Source organism: Mytilus californianus, unplaced genomic scaffold (assembly GCF_021869535.1).
Source record: "Mytilus californianus isolate M0D057914Y unplaced genomic scaffold, xbMytCali1.0.p SCAF_35, whole genome shotgun sequence".
NCBI lineage: Eukaryota > Metazoa > Mollusca > Bivalvia > Mytilida > Mytilidae > Mytilus > Mytilus californianus.
In genome coordinates this window covers 1976214-1998010 of record NW_026262685.1, presented here as the reverse complement: position 1 = coordinate 1998010, position 21797 = coordinate 1976214, and the positions used below count along the sequence as shown (strand labels likewise).

General features: G+C 32.1%; 2 protein-coding genes across 6 annotated transcripts in view; one reads left to right on the top strand and one right to left on the bottom strand.

Moving 5' to 3' along the window:
• Window positions 1-5869: 5869 nt before the first annotated feature.
• LOC127736709 (uncharacterized) lies at window positions 5870-9389 on the bottom strand. The gene is made up of 4 exons (XM_052247295.1): window positions 9230-9389; window positions 8161-8327; window positions 7267-7481; window positions 5870-6191 (listed from the first exon to the last, which is right to left on the bottom strand). The coding sequence occupies exons 1-4, from the start codon at window positions 9357-9359 to the stop codon at window positions 6041-6043; spliced, it is 663 nt and encodes a 220-aa protein (XP_052103255.1). The 5' UTR covers window positions 9360-9389; the 3' UTR covers window positions 5870-6040.
• Window positions 9390-15232: 5843 nt separating this feature from the next.
• The window catches only part of LOC127736698 (ribosomal RNA-processing protein 8-like), a 54371-nt gene continuing 47806 nt past the window's right edge, over window positions 15233-21797 (top strand). For 3 of the 5 annotated variants that reach the window (XM_052247282.1, XM_052247278.1, XM_052247280.1), the window contains exons 1-2: window positions 15239-15345; window positions 15500-15630. The gene's annotated coding sequence lies outside the window, so the exon portion shown is untranslated. Of the gene's footprint in view, window positions 15346-15499; window positions 15631-21797 lie in introns of all 5 variants that reach the window. The other 2 variants (XM_052247281.1, XM_052247279.1) reach the window with 1 other exon arrangement.

Genomic DNA, 21797 nt, shown 5'->3' with positions numbered 1-21797 from the left:
CAAATAAAACACTTTAATGATAGCATTATCCAAAATATAAAATGTCTATAACCGCCCTTTCATGAGACAAAATTTCTTGACAATTAATCCCTTGATGAAATATTGTCTCAATATTTTAGATAACCTCCCTTTAACACGACAACATACTATTCATCTATGAAAGATTGTCTGAATAAAATTTTATATGGAAATTTGTCCTTCTGTGGACAATCTTGAATCCTAGATAGGTATAAAATTTCAAGATACAAAGTCATGAAATATTGTCTTGGGGGACAATATTTCATAGGACAATATTTTGCTTTACACATGTATGATTGCTGATCATTTTTCCTGTTTACAGTTTCGCTCTATCGTCTTTAATCTTTGCCAAAAACACAAAAAAGACTTAAGTGTTATTTAAGGGCAATCACTACTACAAAAAGTCTACTAACGATTTCGGCATAATTTGACTAATTTGTAGATGGATTGATTGATTGATTAGTTTTTAACAGCACTTTCAGCACTGTTGTGCTATTTCATGGTGGTCAGTTTTTATTGGTGGAGGAAGCTGGAGTGCCCGGAGAAAACCACCGACCTTCGGTAGGAAAACTGACAATCCTAGTCAAATAAGATTGGAGTCGAGTGCACTCGCACGAGCGGGGTTTGAACTCACAACATCAGTGTTGACTGGCTAATGATTACAGTAGTTGAACTACTCAGACCACTCGGCCACCGAGGCCCCGACTTTTTTGTAGATCTTGTCTTGCTGTTCATTTGTGCTATTGAAAGTGTCTATCTATCTTTCATAGTTTTCAAGATAATAGACAAAATGAAAAATATTGGTAAAAATCGTCATTAATGAGCAAGAACTCCAGTGATAAATACCTGACGATTTCGACTATATTGACTTATTTTTAGATCTTGTCTTGCTGATCATTTTTGCTTTTCAAAGTTTCTATCTATCTATTTATACAGTTTTTAAAAGTTAGGCAAAAACGCAAAATATTGGTAATAATCGTCTTTAAAGGGCAATCACCCCAATAAGAGATCGACTGACCATTTCAGTAATGAAACTTATATTTGCAGATCTTGTTTTTTGTTTTTGTTTTTCGTTCTTAGATCTTGTCTTGCTGGTAACTTTTGATATTGTAAATCTGGTCTTCGTGATCATTTTTTCTATCGAAAGTGTCTATCTATCTTTTTTAGTTTTCAATATAATAGGATAAAACGAAAAATATTGATAAAAATCGTCATTAATATGAAGCAAGATCTCCAATAATAAATACCTGACGATTTTGGCTATGTTGAATTATTTGTAGATCTTGTCTTGCAGAACATTTTTGCTTATCTAAGTTTCTATCTATCTATTATAATTTCCATATATTTGACAAAAACGCCAAAATTGGTATCTAGAGGCTCTAAAGGAAAAAATGAGAAGATGTGGTATGATTGCCGATGTTCAGTGGTTGTCGTTTGTTGATGTGGTTCACAAGTGTTTCTCGTTTCTCGTTTTTTATATAAATTAGACCGTTGGTTTTCCTGTTTGAACGGTTTTACACTAGTCATTTTTGGGGCATTTTATAGCTACACTAGTCATTTTTGGGGCCCTTTATAGCTTGCTGTTCGGTGTGAGTCAAGGCTCCGTGTTGAAGGCCGTACTTTGACCTATAATGGTTTACTTTTACAAATTGTGACTTGGATGGAGAGTTGTCTCATTGGCACTCCTACCACATCTTCTTATATCTAATTATGTGTATAGGCAAATATTCTTTAAGTGATATTTTAGATGAGATAATCTTACAGATACGACAGCTTAAATTTTCATCAATGTCAATTCCAAGTAATTTGAAAGAATGGACATTCTCAATACAGGTTTCGATGATGGTAATACATGATTCTGATAGTTGTGTAAGTGTTTGTTTTGAAATCAATTTCATACACTTTGTTTATATATAAAATATAAACCTTTAGAAGTAGTAAATAATTAAGCAGCCTAGGGAATCTCATTCAAAGTTTGTACGATCACGGAAATTAATTGAATTAAATTGGATTAAAAAATTACAGACAGTCTATCCTCTCGGTCTTAATGATAATATCATGGGAATAGGTAATATATCAAGAACCGATTCTGTTAACATTTTCGATATAGTTTCTAAAACTGTTCGTAAAAACCGTTCTCATGGGAGTAGAATTAATCGCAATCAGAGAAAATTTCGTACCAACAATACAAATATTTCGGACCTAATTACTATTTCAAAAAACAACGGCAGACATTATCTATTAACCAAGCTCTGTTCTTTACCTGTTAACAAATTACATCAAATTTTAGAGGATTGCAACACAATTCCATATTGCAGTCCTAAGTATGAAATCGTCCAAATTATAATTGCATATTCAATTTGTTATTCTAAACTGTTTCCCAAAATTGATCGCCTTGAAGATCATAAAAACATTTTATTAAAATCAAATATGTCAATAAAGGTTTTGATATTTTTAATGATCATTCTGTTAAAGAACAAATTCCTGGCTATTTTGATAATACTGAACTCCCTCTTATTTGTTCTGTTTACAAAAAATCTACCCGGAAATATGTGATTAATTATAGCGAAGTGTGTAAAGATATTAATATCAGTGACAATACACCTACTTCATGAAATTGCAGTAATTCCGAATACATTTATGGCCCCAGTTCCCATCGTATAACAGCTAGGAGACCTTAACATCGTTCATGACCGAGAGTTGAAATCATTCCTCAGTACAGGACCTTAATATCGTCCCACGTCAATTATTAATTGGAATGAGTGTTGTAACATCATCCACGACTCTCTCCGTACTTACTGCTCGAAATGGATAAAACGAGAAAAAGCTGACAAAAAATCCTTAGATTCTTTTTTTAATTCAGTAATGAACATAGTTGATATTAGCATTAAACATTTTAAAGAACATTTTACTCCTAACAACAACCATAATAGCCCTATTTCTCGTATCAAACATAAGCTAAAAGAACTTGCCAAGGAATTTGTTTTTGTCCCGGCTGATAGGGCTGCTAATATAACATCTTTATGATCCTTTATTGTTTGATGTAAATTTTACATTGAGGTTCTGCAAAAGGAAATCACAAATTCACCAACATTCCAACTGACTCCATTTTCGGAAAATGACATCTGTAACAAACATAAACTTTTAGCTACCTCTTTACAAGTAGAACCAAATACAATGAAAGTTCAAACTATGTACTGGCTTCCGAAGCTGCACAAAACACCTTACAAATATAGATTTATTTCGTCTTCAAGCCATTGTTCCACTACTAAACTGTCTATTCTACTTACTAGTACACTTGGTACAATCAAAAACCTGGTAATAAATTGTTCAAATAAGGCCTTTGAAAATAGTGGAATTAATTACTTTTGGAATGTCAAAAATTCGTTGGTAGTATACTTGATAAATTGCATGCTTATCTTGGTGATTTCGAATCTGTTCAAAGTTTTGATTTTTCTACCCTATATACCACTTTGCCTCATAATCTTATTAAGAACAAATTCACACACCTAATTAAATGGGCATTTAAAAAGTCTGAATGCGAATATATAATTATGTTCTAACTCTTTTAGGTCGTTTTTTAGTAACAACAGACAAAAGAAGTATGTCAATTGGACCTGCTTTGATACGATAACTGCCCTGGAAATTTTACTAGATAACAATTTTGTTCGCTATGGAGATTCCGTATATCGTCAAGTTATCGGAATTCCAATGGGGACTAACTGTGCACCACTTATTGCGGACCTGTTTCTGTATTGTTATGAGTAACAATTTATGACTAAAATCAGCAAAGACCCATCGAAACAACATCTGATACAAAAATTGAATAACACTTTTAGATATTTGGATGATATATTGTCTCTCAATAATGACGACTTCAGTATGTACACTAAAGAGATTTTTCCTGCTGAACTGACTTTAAATAAAGCTAATTCTAACAATGAACACTGCCCTTTCCTGGATCTTGATATCTATATCTTTAACGGGAAGCTTAATACCAAAATTTATGATAAAAGAGATGATGTTTCATTACCTATTGTTAATTATCAATTTTTAGATGATGACGTTCCCTTGTCACCATCTTATGGTGTTTATATATCTCAACTTGTTCGATAAGCTCGTGTATGTAACAACGTATTTGATTTTAACGAAAGAAACCTATGTATTACTGAAAAATTATTACACCAGGGTTTGTGATATCACAAACTAGTCAAAACATTTACTAAATTTTATCATCGGTACAAGAACATCATTCGTAAATATAAATCAACATGCAGACATCTTATACGTTCAGGTATTTCACATCCAATCTTTTATGGTAATATTCTATACAAAGCACAAAAATGTCGACATTCACCTCAAAAGCTAACCAAACCCTTAAACAGACTCATTCAGAAGGGATATAGTTACGATACTGTTGTCAGGTCATTAAAGATGGCATATTTTGGTATTAATATTGATTCACTCATAGGGTCTTTGCATCGGAAATAAACACATTTATTCTAAAACCAGTTGTTGGCATGATACGGGTTATGTTCTTCTCATATATTTTATGATGGTATGATACTAAAACCCTAACGGGAGGGATTGTGCTTGATTTTCATATGATGAAGACATAATCTTTCAATGAGTTTAATTGAGGTCTGGAGCTGGCATGTCAGTAACTGCTAGTAGTCCTTTGTTAATTTATATATGTATCATTGTCATTTTATTTAGTTTCTTTTGTTACCTATTCTGACATCGAACTCGGACTTCTTTTAAACTGAGTTTTACTGTGCGTATGTGTTTGTTTATTCTACATTGGCTAGAGGTATAGGGGAAGGGTTGAGATCTCACAAAACATGTTTAACCCCGCCGCATTTATGCGCCTGTCCCAAGTCAGGAGCCTCCGGCCTTTGTTAATATTGTATTTATTTTAAAATTTTAGTTCATTTATATGTTTTGGAGTTTAGTGTGACGTTGATTTTCATTGAACAAGTACACATTTTTATTTAGGGGCCTGCTGAAGCCGCCTCCGGGTGCGGGATTTTCTCGCTGTGTTGAAGACCCATTGGTGGCCGTCAGCTGTTTCTGCTCTTTGGTCGGGTTGTTGTCTCTTTGACACATTCCCCATTTTCATTCTCAATTTATATATAGATGCAGAAACGATAAAAGTACAGGACTTGATCGACATCATTTAAACTTAATAAAACTTATTTTTTAATTGCATATTATACATTTAAGGACAAAGGTGCTACAATATGATGGTGTTATCCATGAAATAGTGCAAAATTGTTCAAAACCATGATGATTTTGTTGACGTCGTATCATTGATTACGTTCCGTGGAAGTTTCTAGAGATTAGGTACAAGATATAAAACTAGTATTTACAGTCCTGCATCATCATAACAACTCTCGTACTTTATTTGACCTTTTAAAGTTTTTTTGATTCGAACGTCACTGATGAGTCTTTTGTAGACGAAACGCGCGTCTGGCGCAAATACAAACTTCAATCCTGGTATTTACAACCACTGTGTCGATGCCACTGCTGGTGGAGTTTGTATTCCCCGAGGATATCACCAGCCTAGTAGTCAGCACTTCTGTGTTGACATAATGAATTATCATTGATATTAATTTTGTCATAATTATAAATTAACTGTTTACAAAACTTTGAATTTTTGAAATACTAAGGCTTTTCTAACTCAGGAATAGTCTACCTTAGCTGTATTTGGCAAAACTTTTAGGACTTTTTGGTCCTCAATGCTCTTCAACTTCGTACTTTATTTGGCCTTTTTAACTTTTTTTGATTCGAGCGTCACTGATTAGTCTTTTGTAGACGAAACGCGCGTCTGGCGCAAACACAAACTTCAATCCTGGTATCTATGATGAGTTTATTTGAGACAACTGAGTGATTTGGTAGACATATTCCATGTTTCAAGGATAAGAAAGTTTTTTTACTTTTATGTTTTTATTAAATAAAAATGAAAAAAAACAATCATACTAATAAGAAACTGTTCCTTAAGAGAAATTAAAAAAAAATATAATTACTTCTTGCCAAATGCATTAATCAATTGAGATAAACCAGAGTTAATGTTTGTCTGTGTTTTGGTAATATCAGTTTGTGCATGTCCAAATGCCCATGTGGCAATCTGTTCACTGCAGTTCTTTGAAATGTCCATGACTTCTCCAACAATTCTTGTAAAAGAAAAAATAAATCATTATCATAAGATCCAATCAGTAATACATTGTTTTATTTGCTAGCTTGTGTTGTGTTGTGTTGTGATGTGTTTTGTTTTGAATCCCAGTAAAACTACAAAAAGAAGCATTCCATTTTTAATTAATCACCAGTAGTCATAGTAAAGGTCTTTAATGACGATAAAAAATCATACACTACATTATTTTTTTTCATTGGATTGATGTATCTTACATCGCCTTTTTTCTCCAGTATAGTCAACTTTTATACAATATATACATTAATTATCGCGAGTAATAAGTAAATGAGAGCTTATTTTACAGACACTTCAAAAGACATTCATCGACGCAAAATTTGTTAGATTTAACCAAAAACTCATTCACAGACAATGGAAATTTGCTGGACTATAGCATTGGCATGAAAGGCGAACAGAATATATGTTCACCATTCACAGACAATGAAAACTTGCTCGACTATAGCATTGGAACGAAAGGCGAAAAGAACATATGATAATCATTGACGGACCATGGGAACTTCATCAACTACATATAGCATGGGAACGAAAGGTGAACAGAACATATTTCCATCATTCACGGGCAATGGAAACTTGCTCGACTATAGAATTGAAACGAGAGGCGAACAGAACATATGTTCATCTTACTGAAAACTACTTCAATAACGATACGTGCAATTTGTCCCTTTTCAATACTCAAATGTTAATCGCTGTAAAGCCGCATTTAGGGGCAGGGGTCGAACCGTCCCCTTATGGAGCTCCATATATGGTAAATGCATAGAATTTATCCCAGTCCCACACCTAACGTTGCCTTGCAAGTCCCTCTTTTTTTCAAAATCCTAGATCCACACCTGCGCTGTGCTTCAAAACATATCTCATACATTAATGTCACGAACAGTGCCGGAGAAAAACATCTTGTGCATGACCAAAGTAACTTTTGTACAAAATTCCAATACAGTAAATTATAAATAACTAGAAATATTTTGTAATTGTTGAAACAGCAAGTAGGCAAATCAACATTAATTCCATAAAACACGCGACAAGACACGTGCACGCATACTTACTTTGGATTTTTGAGGATTTTCTTAACATTGTAGACAGACCACAATGCGTTTCTGTTTTCCATCAAAATATCACAGAAGCCACTGCTGATGAAACATTCTGAGACTTTTTCCTCCATTTGATGTTTGACCACATCACAACTTAGTCTGTCCAATCGGTATAAAGATTTCATAAACAGTGTCAGACATTTACCAGCGTCTAATATAAACTTCTGTCCCTAAAATACAACTTTTAATGTTACAAATTTTACAACAGAATTTCAAATTAATATTATTTTATCGTTTTTAACCAAATTAGAAAAATAAAACGAACTATAAGGAAACTTTGGCATACATTTAGTACATGTAGACCCCAGTAACCATAGTGATCCATCGCACAATACATACTAGCCAAAAAAAGTAACGATATAAAGTTTGATTTGAAATCTATCGTAAAAGATGATAAATATGAAAAAACTGTTATCCAATTATCCAATGAAAAACATTTACTTGCAAAGAGAGTGCATATGATTAAAAAAATCTTACAAGGACGAAATCAGAAAAGACAGTTATTTAACAACGATGTCAAATTTCTTTTACGGAAAATGATGGCAAAAATCGACACCAAATTGAAAATAAGGACTTTTAATTGCCAATAAAAGGGATATACGGACGATGAAATTGCTTAAAACCCTGAATAATCATTTTCTACGCGAAAAATGGTCCCTATAACTTAAAGACTCCGAGGTTTATCCATGAAAAAAAAAGAAAACTGGAAATTTCAAATAACGGTAAATAAGTAATCTAACGACAATAAAAAAAATAAACATGCAATGCATTTCCTAAGCCTGGTTTGATATTACATCACCCAGTATCCTTATTTTTAATATTGTAACTTATTTACGTAGAATTACTAACCTGGGGAGTAAATTTGTCTATATACAAAGGCATATGCATTTTTTCACAGTTGTATAGGTCATATGTTTTAGGAAAGCCACATAGTCCACAGGAATATCTGTCTTCAAAACAATCATAGAAAGTACAGTCTCCCGAATCTGCTTTAGCCTCACACATAGGATCTGTAGCTACAACATAAAAAAAAACCACACTGTATTATCACACATACGGTATGTAGATACAATGAAGAACAGTTTGGATTATCACACATACGGTATGTTGATAACCTGAAGAACAGTTTGGATTATCACACATACGGTATGTTGATAAACTGAAGAACAGCTTGGATTATCACTCATACAGTATGTAGGTACAACGAAGAACAGTTTGGATTATCACACATACGGTATGTAGATACAGCGAAGAACAGTTTGGATTATCACACATACAGTATGTTGATAACCTGAAGCACAGTTTGGATTATCACGCATACGGTATGTAGATACAACAAAGAACAGTTTGGATTATCACACATATGGTATATGTAGATACAACGAAGACAAATTTGGACGGTCACTCAAAGGATGTGTAGCTACAACCAAGAACAATTTGGATTATCACTCATAGGGTCCGTAGCTACAATGAAAAAATCATTTCGATTATCACACATAGAGTATGTAGCTACTGTACAACGAACAAATATTTGGATTACCAAACATTAGCCATGGGTCTGTAACGAAAAAATATTTGATTTTACACATAGTTTCAGCAACAATAAGGAAATTCCGAGAACAGCTTTTATTTGTACAACTTTATATTGATTGATATTTTACTGTTCAGTCTACATTGACAAATATTACATGCATATTCATGACGATAGCACGTAAATGAGATATGAAATACCAATCTTTGTACTACACAGATACAGAGACGGATTTAACCAGCAAGCTCTATCATTTCTGTTGGTTGACCTGGCCAGATATCAACGTCGTCCTGCACTCTAAGCGAGAGCCCACCGAGACAAGTTATATTTTAGATAAAACTTTCAGCATTACGACATTTCAAGTGCATGTGAATAATCAATACTTACCTATCAGAGGATCTTTGAAGCTTGGAGCAGTACTGCATTGCCCATTGGTTCCCGTTATTTTGTTGAGTAAATCCCAAAGAGAAGCATTAGAAAAGGCAAAACAAGAACAAAGTAAAAGTAAAGCTTTCATGATGATATTTCTTTTGAAGTGAACAAAGTATACATATGTGAGGAAAGTTTTATATCCTGTCAATGAATCATTTGTTTTTCGGACAGTTTTATGTCATGCATCTGGTGATTAATTAACATTTACTTCGTCATCTCATAGAAAACAAAGACAAAAAATTACAATCACAACAAATGACAGATATATATTTGGGTACATTGACAATCGACATATTGTTGTTTGTTATCTTTGTGTCCTCTGGCAAATTGTAAATTATGCAGTAAAAAGAATGTTTCATAACTATTACACAAATATGTATGTACATTTTATTGATTAAAATAGAACAAATAAATCACCAGTTTAAAAGAAACATTTATTGTATGTTGGGTATATTTCTATTTTGCTTAAATAAAATGAAAAAGATGGAGATGGAAAAGGGAAAAAAATATTGTTATCAATACAGATTGGTTTTAAATATGGGACAACAAATAAAGTTTAAAACATAGGTACACTGCAAGATATATAGTATATTTACAGGTTTTCAATTGTAATATATTTGCAATTCACAAAATCATTGGACAATTTCAAAGCGCCTGCAGAGATCTTAGACTGTGTATTTTTCATGACCCCCAAATAATCCTAATGTGGGCATTTTGTTTTTGTGATTTTTTTTGTGCTTCGTGCCAATCTAATAATTCAAGCCCTTTCCAAATTATCTTTATAGTTTTGTTCATCTGGAGTTCTTTAACACCACTTTTCCAGGTAAGAGGGAACTTTGAGCACTCACAAACCTGTTTAATTCAACCATATTGTTTATGTGCTTGTTCCAAGTCAGGTGCCTCTTAATTCATGTGGTTGTATAGCTGGTTGTTGTTTGCTAAATTTGTTTTACGTTTATTGTTTTAGCAAACCTGACCGCTGGTTTTCTATTTTGAATTGTTTTGCCATTCAAGTTTTCATAAGAGACCTTTGATAAGTATTTAGTATGACGATAAATTTTCACTTCTGTTCTCGTACTATGAACAACAAATTTATTTATTTTGAAAAAAATATGTTCGTACTCCTAACAACAAAATTATCATATTTAAATTTACCTGTGTACGTTATTTTATTTAACGCCATTTTGTCAAAGGTTATAGTTGTCTTTTTGACATTGTTTTACATCTCCCCCTTTTTTATTTAATGTTGTATTTATATTGTGTCATAGATCAAACATATTCGTTCAGTGTATGTTTACTTGTTTTTGTTAATATGTCTTTTTGATTAAGTTAAGCTATTTCAAATAATATTTTATAGTGTGTCTTTCTATGTTGTAATGTTACGCTACTGTTTCAGATTAGGATGAAGGTTGGCGCCTGTCAAAACGTTTAAACCCGCTGCATTTGTTTGCACTTGTCCTAAGTCAGGAGCCTGTTGTTCAGTGGTTGTCGTTTGTTGACGTGTTTCTCGTTTCTCGTTTTTTTATATAGATTAGACCGTTAATTGGTTTTCCTGTTTGAATGGTTTTACACTAGCCATTTTGGGGGCCCTTTATAGCTTGCTGTTCGGTGTGAGCCAAAGCTCCGTGTTGAAGGCCGTACTTTGACCTTTGACTTTTTACACATTGTGACTTGGATGGAGAGTTGTCTCATTGGCACTCATATCCCATCTTCTTATTTCTATTTTCTTTTTTTTTTACTTACTCGTAAAATCTGATTGATGTCACATCTATCGATATCGTGACTCGCCTCGTACTCGTCAGCAATCAAAGGTCTTGGCATTATTGGTGTCTCTGGTTGATAAAGGTGTGATATTGTTAAAAGCCATACCATTTACATCTTATTATATTTTAGGTACCTCAAAGTACTATTCATTAAGATGGGGGTTTTTTCACGAGATTTGGTGTAATATCGATAACGTGACGTCATACAAATTAGGGGTATGTTAAAGCCTTTGCAACCGTGACTGATATCTATATCATCACGGATGTCTGATACAGCCATTGATTGTATTACACATTCAGTTAACTTGTATTTAATACTAAGTACATAATAAATCTGATTACAATTAGTTTTATTTAATGAATACCGCGTTTTCTGTCATTTTTGACATATTTTATTCATTATAATTATGTAAAACAGGTAAAAATTCACACAAAATAACAAGATCCAATTTGTCATCTTTAGTCTAAAGTTAAACAACTTTTTTAGATGCATCAAAATGTAAGAAAGAATTGTCTTATTTCTTCTCTACATAATTAAGAACAGACAAGTCTACATAAGGCCAGATAGCTCGTCAAAAAAGCTTAAAATGTCGTTACTTCTCTCAGGGACAGTCTATACTAACTAGTAAGTTAGTAAAGACTGTCCCCAGCTAACACAAAATATTTTCATGATATTATTGACTGGTTGTATATATGTTTATCAGAAATATTTTCACAAAAATATTTTAAAGACATTTTGTTTACATCAGAAATTAGGTGTGAATGATATTTTACTAATAACATTTCATCCCAATGTTTGATTGCAAATATAAAAACATTTTTTGTAAATATTTTTTTATAATAAATAAATAAATATTTTTTGCTGATGTTTTTTAAACGTTTAAAAGACAGTTTTATAAATGAGAACAGTTTTATGTCGAAGAAATATTTCTTTACAATATTAAAACAATATCTGATGAACATTTTTATATTATAATTATAATATATATTTGTAAGATGTGTAAAAGGAATGTTTATAAAACATTTTTGATTAATATCTGCGTTAAGCATAGGTTTGATGTATAATAAAATATCTTTTTGATGTAACATCTAAATAATTTTCTTGTCCTAATCAAATATATTAGCTGGTAATATCTAATGAATATTTAAATAACGTCTTAACAAAATATTTTTTCGATTTTATTTAGAAAATATTAGTTAAGACCCTTTTATAAACATTTTAACATAATATTTCTTCTAGATATTTGTAAGATGTATTACAGAAATGTTTGTCAAATGTTTGTTAGTAATATTTGAGTGAAGCAAGTGTTAGATATGAAAAAAGAAATATTTTTTAGATATCACATTAACATGAATGACTCCTCATTTTTATAGAAGAGCTTTAATAATTCCAAAGAGGTTATATGAGATAATCTCCTTTATAATTTTAACCTTTGAGGAACATTTCAATTGCGTATTATTATAACTTTTTTCGTTCAACTTTAATTGATGAAACATAATAAACAAATATATACAGAGTGATATTTGATACAACCATTCTGTTAATCAAACACATTCTGGTAAGGTTAACCAGATGTTGGACACATTTCAAAGATAGTTGCTATGGTAATTAAGATTATAGAAAATCTAAATGTAATGGGATGGTCATTTTTGAGGTTATTTCCTGTCGTCTATTTGTAACTTCCGAAAGCAGTGAAAACAAAGAAAACTAAAAGAGAAAATCACAGTTCAAAGAGAAAGAAACATGTAAGTTGTAATTTTAAAAAATCGCAATTGATATACGGACTCGACTGAATCTTGTTTTTTTTTTGTCCTCGGCAAAACTTTGGCAAAACAAAATCTGTATTTGAATAGTTTGTAGGAGTTAATATCACAAAAAGTTGAAGACGCTACTTCTTTAAATTATATGTATGCAGTGTTATAATTAAACATTAGGATATCATGGAAAAGTGAAAAAGATATATTTTAAACAAAATGAAATGGCATGTATATGTGAAAAAAGGGGGTAAAATGTGAAAAAAAATATCATACGAAAAAAGTCTATACAAATTTGCAGACAGATTCGTGTATGAATTACTTGAAGTAGAGTTTCTTTTTAATATACAATTTTACATTCTCATATAAATTTATAGATCTGGTATTTAAGAACTACAGAAGACAAATTAAAGCAGAGTGCAAAACGAATTTTAATAATCATTGAAAATATTCTGGCTTCAAAATCAATGGAAATGGAGATGGGACAAAATGCATTCTACCATTTGATAGCCCAGAATGAATTACTTTATGCTACATCGGATTTGAAATTCGCAGATATATATGCATAAAATGTTTAATATTACTGTCAATGCTAAGTGTCACTTTGATTTAGATTTGACTTTGTATTTTTCACTTGAATTCTTGATTTAGTTAGAACGTTTTTTTACATAGTTCTGTTTCCTGAATCTATATCATAATCAAAATAACGGCATACCTGTAATCTAATTATTATAATACAATTTTTTTTTCATAATGTTTGACTTGATATCGGCTTAAAAGCTTAAATCTCAATTCAGTTTAAACATTTATGTATTATTTCTTCTTCAGAAGGCTAACAAGAAGAGGAGGCTCGCAGTAGAAGATACAGACTCTGAATAATTAATAAAATGTTAAAATGCTATTCAGGAAAATTCAATATTCATTGACAGTCGTCCTGTCATATAATTAAGCTTTTCTATCAATGCTTTTGTGTTGGCAGTATACAATGTCATGCTTTGACTGCTCTTAATTGTTTGAAAGAGTTTGACAAATATCAAACAAAAATTTAAATTTCCACAAGTCGGAGAAAAACAATCGCATTGCAAAACAAAATAAAAAAATAAACAGTCTACATTACACTACATATAATGACAGAACAAGAAAGATGTGCCCTGGAGGAGAGCTGATAAATGTTAGTCTAAATATACATGATATATTTGCAAGCTGAGAGTTGGCCTGAACATAAAACGTTTTTTTAATATTTATATAATGTTTTTTACAAACATTTAACTAAGATGTTTTAAGAATATTGGGAAGACATCCATAAAACATTGTTGAAATATTTAATTTACATTTTCAAGAGATATTTCTACCTAAACTTGCCTCTGATATTTTAAAAACATTTGGTAGACATCCATAAAACATATTTTAGATATGAAAAGGATATTTTTGGATAACGTTTGATATATATGTTGTCTGGATATTTTCAATTGACACTGAATGATATCAAAATTATGTTATTTAAATATAAAATCAAAATATTTAAAAAAAAATGTTCTTTAAACATTCAGAACAAATATCAGCTGAAAATATGCTATTCACATTAGTACAGCCATACATTTCACGTCAAAACAATATTTCTGAATGATATTGTTGTGATATTTTGCAATATATTTTAAAAATATCAATAAAATGTTTTTGTTCTACCTGGGTCCCTGTTTCTCTATATTAGAGGAAGACCGGTTTGAAAACACATATTGGCCCCATGATAATCACGTTCAACTTCGTATGCTTTGCATGGGCAGAAGTCAGCATGGTCAAGTTTGGCCAATTTAGAAAAAAAATTTACAATTGACAAAGGGAATCAACTTGTGTTAAACATGTGTAATAACAGAATCAAATCGTTATTTGGCAAATAGACTATTATTTATTTATATATATATATATATTTATTAAAACTACTTACAGCCACACCGTTTGAAATGTAATTAATTATGTCATCGACTTATGAGTTTGAAAATCTTTTGGTATATTCCTCCTCTCTTTTATAATATCTCAGTTGAGTGTTTAAACTATCACAAAATAACTTTAACAAAAAATGATCACTCTTTTTATTGAATGTTGTTTTAACTTTATGTTTTAATCTCGAATTATTGATGTTATTGTCATGTCAAATGATTATGTCCTGTAGGGCCCTTTATTGGAAATAGAAATCGTTAAATGCACATCAAAGGCACTTGTCTCTGAAAAAAATTATCACTGATGATACATATTGATGCACATTGGTAAATAGAAATCATCTCTTTTGTGGTAAAGTTCAGTTTTCAACCGAACCTAACTGTTTATCTTTAAATGTACGTCGATATGAAGCATAATCAGCTGTATGTGCGATGTCGTTTTTCAAAGTTCTAAGTTGAAAAGTGTAATCCGGAAAATTTTGTCCGTCACTAAACTAAAATTACTCCGACCATGAACTGGTTTTTGTGATTTCTGATCCTACATCCCTCACCGTTAAAACTAGATACTGGTATCCAGTTGTAAACATCACACGTGCGAAAATCTACTTGAATTTGAGTAAGAATTCTATTTGTTTGTAAATTTATAGCATGTCATGTGTATCCAAAGTAAACATGTCATAATATCTGAATAATGACTATTGGGATTAGCTGTATGTCTAGCTATACGCAGTATCAGACTAGTTTTTAGCTTTAGCCTTTTACTTTTTTAGGGCACTCAATATAAAAAGAAAAATAGCTTCCACCTGCAAAACCAAATAGGGATTTATTAAGACAATCTAACACATAATTTGGATTGGGTTAATATTTCATATGGCAATCCTATGGAATAAGCTGCAATATGGTATTGTATTAATTTCCTAATAACTTGAAAAGGTCAGCAACCCATCACGGCATCAGTCATCACTTTAAGTATGGTTGGGATGTCATATGGAACTCTTACCCACAGTATTTTTGATGAATACATAAAGCTAATCTGACTTCACGACTTACTTTTGTACTTCCTAATTGGTAAGGTGTTCCTCTATTTCTTCTTCTTCTGCCAAGTTCTGGTGTACAGTTATATAATCATAACATTGAAGATAATGTACTATTTGCAATTTTTTTTAAAAAGATCAGAATGATAAGACCTAAACAATGATTGTTTAATAGAAGCTTAGTCAGGATTTCTTTTTAGCTCACCTGGTCCACAGGGCCAAGTCAGCTTTTCTCATCACTTGGCGTCAGTTGTCTGTCTTTGTCTTTGAACTTTTACAAAAATCTTCCCTGAAACTACTGGACCAAATTTAAATGAACTTGGCCACAATCATCATTAGGGTATCTAGTTTAAAAAAATGTGTCGGATGACCCCGCCTGCCAACCAAGATGGCTGACATGGCTAAAATTAAAACATATGGGTAAAATGCAAGTTCAATAATGTCTATTATTTTGAAAACAGTTATAAATACAGAAAATATGACAAGGGCACAAATGTTCAGAATGTTGAGCTCTACCAATTGTCCATTAATGTTAAACTTGTTGGAGGAGTTATTATTAGAGTTATTGCCCTTAAATGACAAATTTTACCATTTTTTTCATTTTTGCTTATTATCTTGCAAATTATAATAGATAGATCTATAGAAACTTATATAGGCAAACAGGATCAGCAAGAGAAGAACTACTATTAAGACAATATGAAGGAAAATGTCCGACGACTCCTTATTGGAATAAATGCCCTTTAACATGTTTAATGACGATTTTTATATTTTTTTTGTGTTTTTGCCTTACATAATGAATATTGATATTATAGATAGATAGATAGAATCTTTAAATAACAAAAATGATCAGCAAGACAACATCTACAAACAAGTCAAATTTTACAGATATAATGTATTCAGGTATTAGGCCAGACTTAAAAATATTTCTGTTTGTCCAAACCCTACCCACCAGTCTCGGGTGTGGGTAGGTAGGTAGGGAAATTCTTTTTTTTTATACTTTTAGAGAAAAATTATTTTACCTTGTAAACATTACAACTTTTAAAATGAAAGACTATTATAGAGTTTTGTATAAATTGTCAGACACATATATGCCAGGATCTATATGTACTATAAAGATCTTTTCTATTAACAGTTTTTTTTCAGCATTCCACCTCAATGTTCACACTTTTTTCTGAATGTTTACATTGTTAATACAGACAAACATTTTAAATGAGTTTATACTCAGTACTACGAGAGAAAAATATTTCCCTGAAATAAGAAAAGAGATCACTGATAAAATCACACCAACAAAATGGAACTGCACCTTCACGAACAAAACTGCCATAGTACAATTGCTTATAGACTGTTCAAAATATAAGGAGCTGTTGTATAACTGTGAAAAATTCCAGGAAAATATTGAAAACAAAACCAGAAATATGTTATTCCAAATGCAAAAAGAAAGATTGAAAATTATGGATAACAAATAGCAAGACATATATATTTCATATACGTATATATATACATATATCTCAAAATGGAGGAAATGACAAACAAATGAAAATAGTGATTATCATAAGTGACATATATATACCGACACAGAGTCTGTCATATAACAATTGTAAGAAATGTAAAGAAGCTCTGAACAAATATTTAAAGCTATGAAAATGAAATTAAAGAATTAATAAAAAGGTCCCTGTAAATATGCCATGCATGATACTTTTATTGTTTTATATTTATACGTGCTGTACATATGTTGGAAGAAACGTTTTTGTTTTATTCTTTAAAATTTTAAATTCAAAGTTGAGGAAAAACTCCATATATATTTGGAGGTACTCCTAATTAAAGGAGGCTCATGCTAAGAAGAAGAAGTTTATTTGAATACAAAATTCAAATACAAAGCACTTGAACAAAACACTGTTGACAGAACTTCTGTCAGAATAATATCATTTTAATCAAATTTTATGCTGAATCAAATTCCTGAACAACTTCCTCAAAGTCGGGCTCAAACGAGTGTCCCAATAGGTCAGAGACAGTCACACAAATTTCATCAGTTTTCCGTAGCATGAAATTGTCATCACACACTTTATCAAACACCTCTTTCCATGTTTTTACGTTTTCAAAACGATAGAATTTGTTGGAAACTATGGATTTTGATTTTAATCCAACCTTTATTTGTACTAGACGGTAATGTGTTGTTTGTCATCCGTATCAATTGGGAGGCTTTAATACATAACCCCAGTTGTCCTGTGATAAAGCACAGTCAGATGGGATCAGGTTATTCTATGCAACAAACTCAAGACGGATATGGATACGACAAAACTCTGCAAAAAAAACATCACAAATTTTGAATAATAAAAGATTTTGACTCGGGTGCTTTTTTATGGGTCGGTCGGGTTAGGGCAAACCAACCTATTCTTTTTTATGGCCTTATTAGTAAGTAGACTGTCACTCTTTAGAGGGGTGATTGCCCTTAAAATTTTTTTACCATCTTATGTGTTTTGATCAAAAACTAAACAAGATAGAGAGAAACTAAACAGACAAAAGGATCAGCAATACAAGATTAACAAAAAAGAGATTTTTGTCATGAATTCTATTCTCGTCTAAAATGTTGGAGAGTGTCCTTTGTTGAATATGCACATAGACCAAGGTGAGCGACACAGGCTCTTTAGAGCCTCTAGTTTGTTGTTGTCACAATCCACTATATGTGTATTCACGAAGTATGGTTCTGTTGGTATATATTGTGTTGGTTCAAGGCCTAGTGGTTAAAACCAATGGTTACAGTGCTGAAGGTCCCAGGTTCAATTCTGACTGAGACTCAAGGTGCTGGAAATTTCAGTACAGTTAGTATGGCGATTTTCACCATCCCACACACATGTCTGGTCCCCGACCGGAGATTAAACTAGAATGGGCATTTTTGGGGCCTCAGTTAGTCAATGTGGCCCCTGACTTTGACCTGCAGGTCAATCTATAGATATCACTTCTGATTTGTTTGTCTGTTCCCTCCGAGAAGCCCAGTTGTTCTCTACGAGTACTTCGGCTTCCTCCACCACAATAACAGACTTCCCAGTGTCTCCTAACACTCCCTCTGTGTTTGGTGGGGGTTTTCCTGGTGGTGGGTTGTATATAAGTTAAAGACACATGTCGATTAATCCTGTTAAGGAGTGTACACGGATTCCACCAAACCCTCAGAACAATGGAGTGGTGCTCCATTCACGGAGGAATCTTCGTACATACATACATACATAGCAGCCAAATAAAAATTTATGAGTGGTTCAGGTTTCCTAACTGACCTTAATTTAAACCTATGTCCAAACATTTTTTTCTCATCTAAGTTCTTTTTCATTTTCAGTGGTTATGAATGGTAGAATTAGAAAGTGAATAAACATTGTTTTTTTGTTTCTTAGACGAGATCTCACTCATATTTTTCTTCAAACAACAAGATATTGCTTTCATTATTGTCACAATTTCTTGGGTCTTGAAGTTAGTAAATTTTGGTTACTTATCGACTTGAACGAGTCAATATTCTTAGCATTTTGATTAAGGCCAAATATATTTTGCTAAACATTAAATGAATTGTTGAAGTCATATATTGTTAGGACATAAAGGGAAACAACTCATGAAATATACAGATTCAGATATCTCCAGTAAAAAACCCAACCAAAAATACACATGTATATTTTTGTCTGAGCTCTAACTGATATGGTTTGTAACAAATTTCAAAATACTCAAAACATTTCAAGTTCTTCTTATTATTGACCTGAATTAGTCTAACATAGATTAGAATTCTGACTACAGCATGTTTAGGAAGTCTGTAAATGATATAACTTCCATTTTAAGGATGCATAATCTGACCTGCACAAGCACTGCTAGCAGGGGTTAAAAAATCCACTAGCCCGACGCCTGGGACTAGAGCATTTACGCCTTGGGCAATCAAAACTTGTAACCCAATATGCCCAAAGGACTAGAAACAAAATTTTTTTTGGCCTTTCCAAAATAGAAAGTGGAAAATCCCTTCATCACTATTTTATCTTAGCCAATCAAATTCAATTACGTCATCTGGGATTCCAAGAATTTGAACTGATTTTGTACATGTTTTAAAAATATAACAAATAACTCTGGGTGGACTGGTATCAGGTATTGATCGCAATTCACGTATTTCTTATTACAGAAGAATTGTACATTGCTTATGCCGAGATTTTCAATTTAACAGTACTGGGGTATGATTCATTGATCAATATTGACCTGTCTTGTCGGACAGCTGTTGAGCACAAAACCATGCAACAAAATATTTCAGTACGGGCACCCCAGGAACTTGGTCAGTTTCAAAACGAAAAACGGTAAATGAAGGGGGTAATGAGACTGAAAATTCATCCCAAAAAATGCCAAATAGGACCGGGAAAAGAGGAAAGAACATTTATAGTGTCATGGACAGAAAGATTCGCCTGGGCAAGGTTGGCTGTTGCTGATGATAAACCGGGGACGATATTTTGTGAATATTGCTGTTATTTTCCCGATCACGCTAATAAAAAGTCTGCTTTGTATGTTGGAACAACAAATATATGAATTGAACCACTGGTTTCACATGACAAGACCAATGAACATGTTTTCTGTGCCAATAAATATTTAACAACCCATAGTACAACGGATGAAAATGAACAAGTTTTGGAACTCATTGTATTATGCAGCAACCTCTGAATTTGTAAGGCATACTCGGGCTAGCAGGTCAGTTTTGATGGGGTAGCAGTTCTTCCAACAGGGCTAGTAAAATCCTGCTACCAATAAGTCCTGGGTTAGTGAGCTGTAACAATTTTTTTTAACCCCTGGCTAGTCTCCCAAGTTTCTGACATGTTTATGTCAGAGCTCTTACTCATAGCTATATTAGCAAAGATGTTTTAGAATTATAGAAATGATTAAGTTGAATCTTGATGAGTCAGAACTAAGTATCTATATATTAAAGGAATGACAGTCACACTTTAACCTCAAATTCTCAGTGTGAGAGGAAATGTTTTGTTAGTCTTCATTTTTTTGTGGAAAGATGCAAATAATATGTATTATTTCTACTACTGGAAATTTACACAATTGATTTTTGTCATATTTTTTAGAGGAATATTCTATTAACAAATGATTAATACACTATTCATAAACTATGTTTTCATAAAATATCCTATACCAAATTTTATATCCATACAATAGCATGCAATTTAATTTTTTTTTTATTCCAAAAGACGTTTTTAAAATTTTTCTAATCAAAATATTGTGTTTTTTTTATCAAAATGGTGCAATTCTTAAAAGGTATTTTAAATGATCAGATTAACATTGACCATGTTAGATTAAACAGATTAACATTGACCATGTTAGATTAAACAAGGACAAATAAGACATAATATTTGCATCTTTCTTTCCAGGTTTTAAAACTCAATTGTGAAGAGGGACAGAAGAGTTTAAAACTATTAACTAGAATGAGTATTCCTTGTATGAAACCTAGTAAATTTCACCAAGCTTTATCGCACATCAACAATGAATTCAGAAATCCTAAGATTCTATTAGAACAATACCCAACAGATGTTCCAACAACCCATGAATTAATTTATCTTATACAATCACAGTATGGAGACATTGAAGGCAAGATGATAGCTGACCTAGGATGTGGGGTTGGTGTGTTAGGTATAGGAGCAGCACTTTTAGGAGCCAGTTATGTCCTTGGAATAGATATAGATCAAGATGCATTAGTCTTATGTCGAGAAAACATTGAGACATTTGACCTGGAGAACATTGATTTACTTCAGTTAGATGTTACTAATTTAACAAGTGAACACAGCAGTCCTACCATAGAAAGTGATTCTGGTGAGAGTGGGAAAGATTGCAGTTCAATCTCGGGAAAATTTTATAAATGTTTTGATACAGTTATAATGAATCCACCTTTTGGAACCAAACGCAATGAAGGAATTGATATGAAATTTGTGCAAATAGCACTTAATATGGCAAACAATTCAGTTTATTCATTTCATAAAACATCAAGAAGGACAGTTATACAAAGGAAAGCTCAAAAATGGAA

Bases quoted from the DNA above. Each gene is read 5' to 3' on its own strand.
- LOC127736709 (XM_052247295.1), bottom strand. From the start codon at position 9,359: ATGAAAGCTTTACTTTTACTTTGTTCTTGTTTTGCCTTTTCTAATGCT. The intron at 8,328-9,229 runs GTAAGTATTGAT...TTTATGTTGTAG, and splicing joins CTTCAAAGATCCTCTGATAG to CTACAGATCCTATGTGTGAG. The intron at 7,482-8,160 runs GTTAGTAATTCT...GTTGTATTTTAG, and splicing joins TAGACAAATTTACTCCCCAG to GGACAGAAGTTTATATTAGA.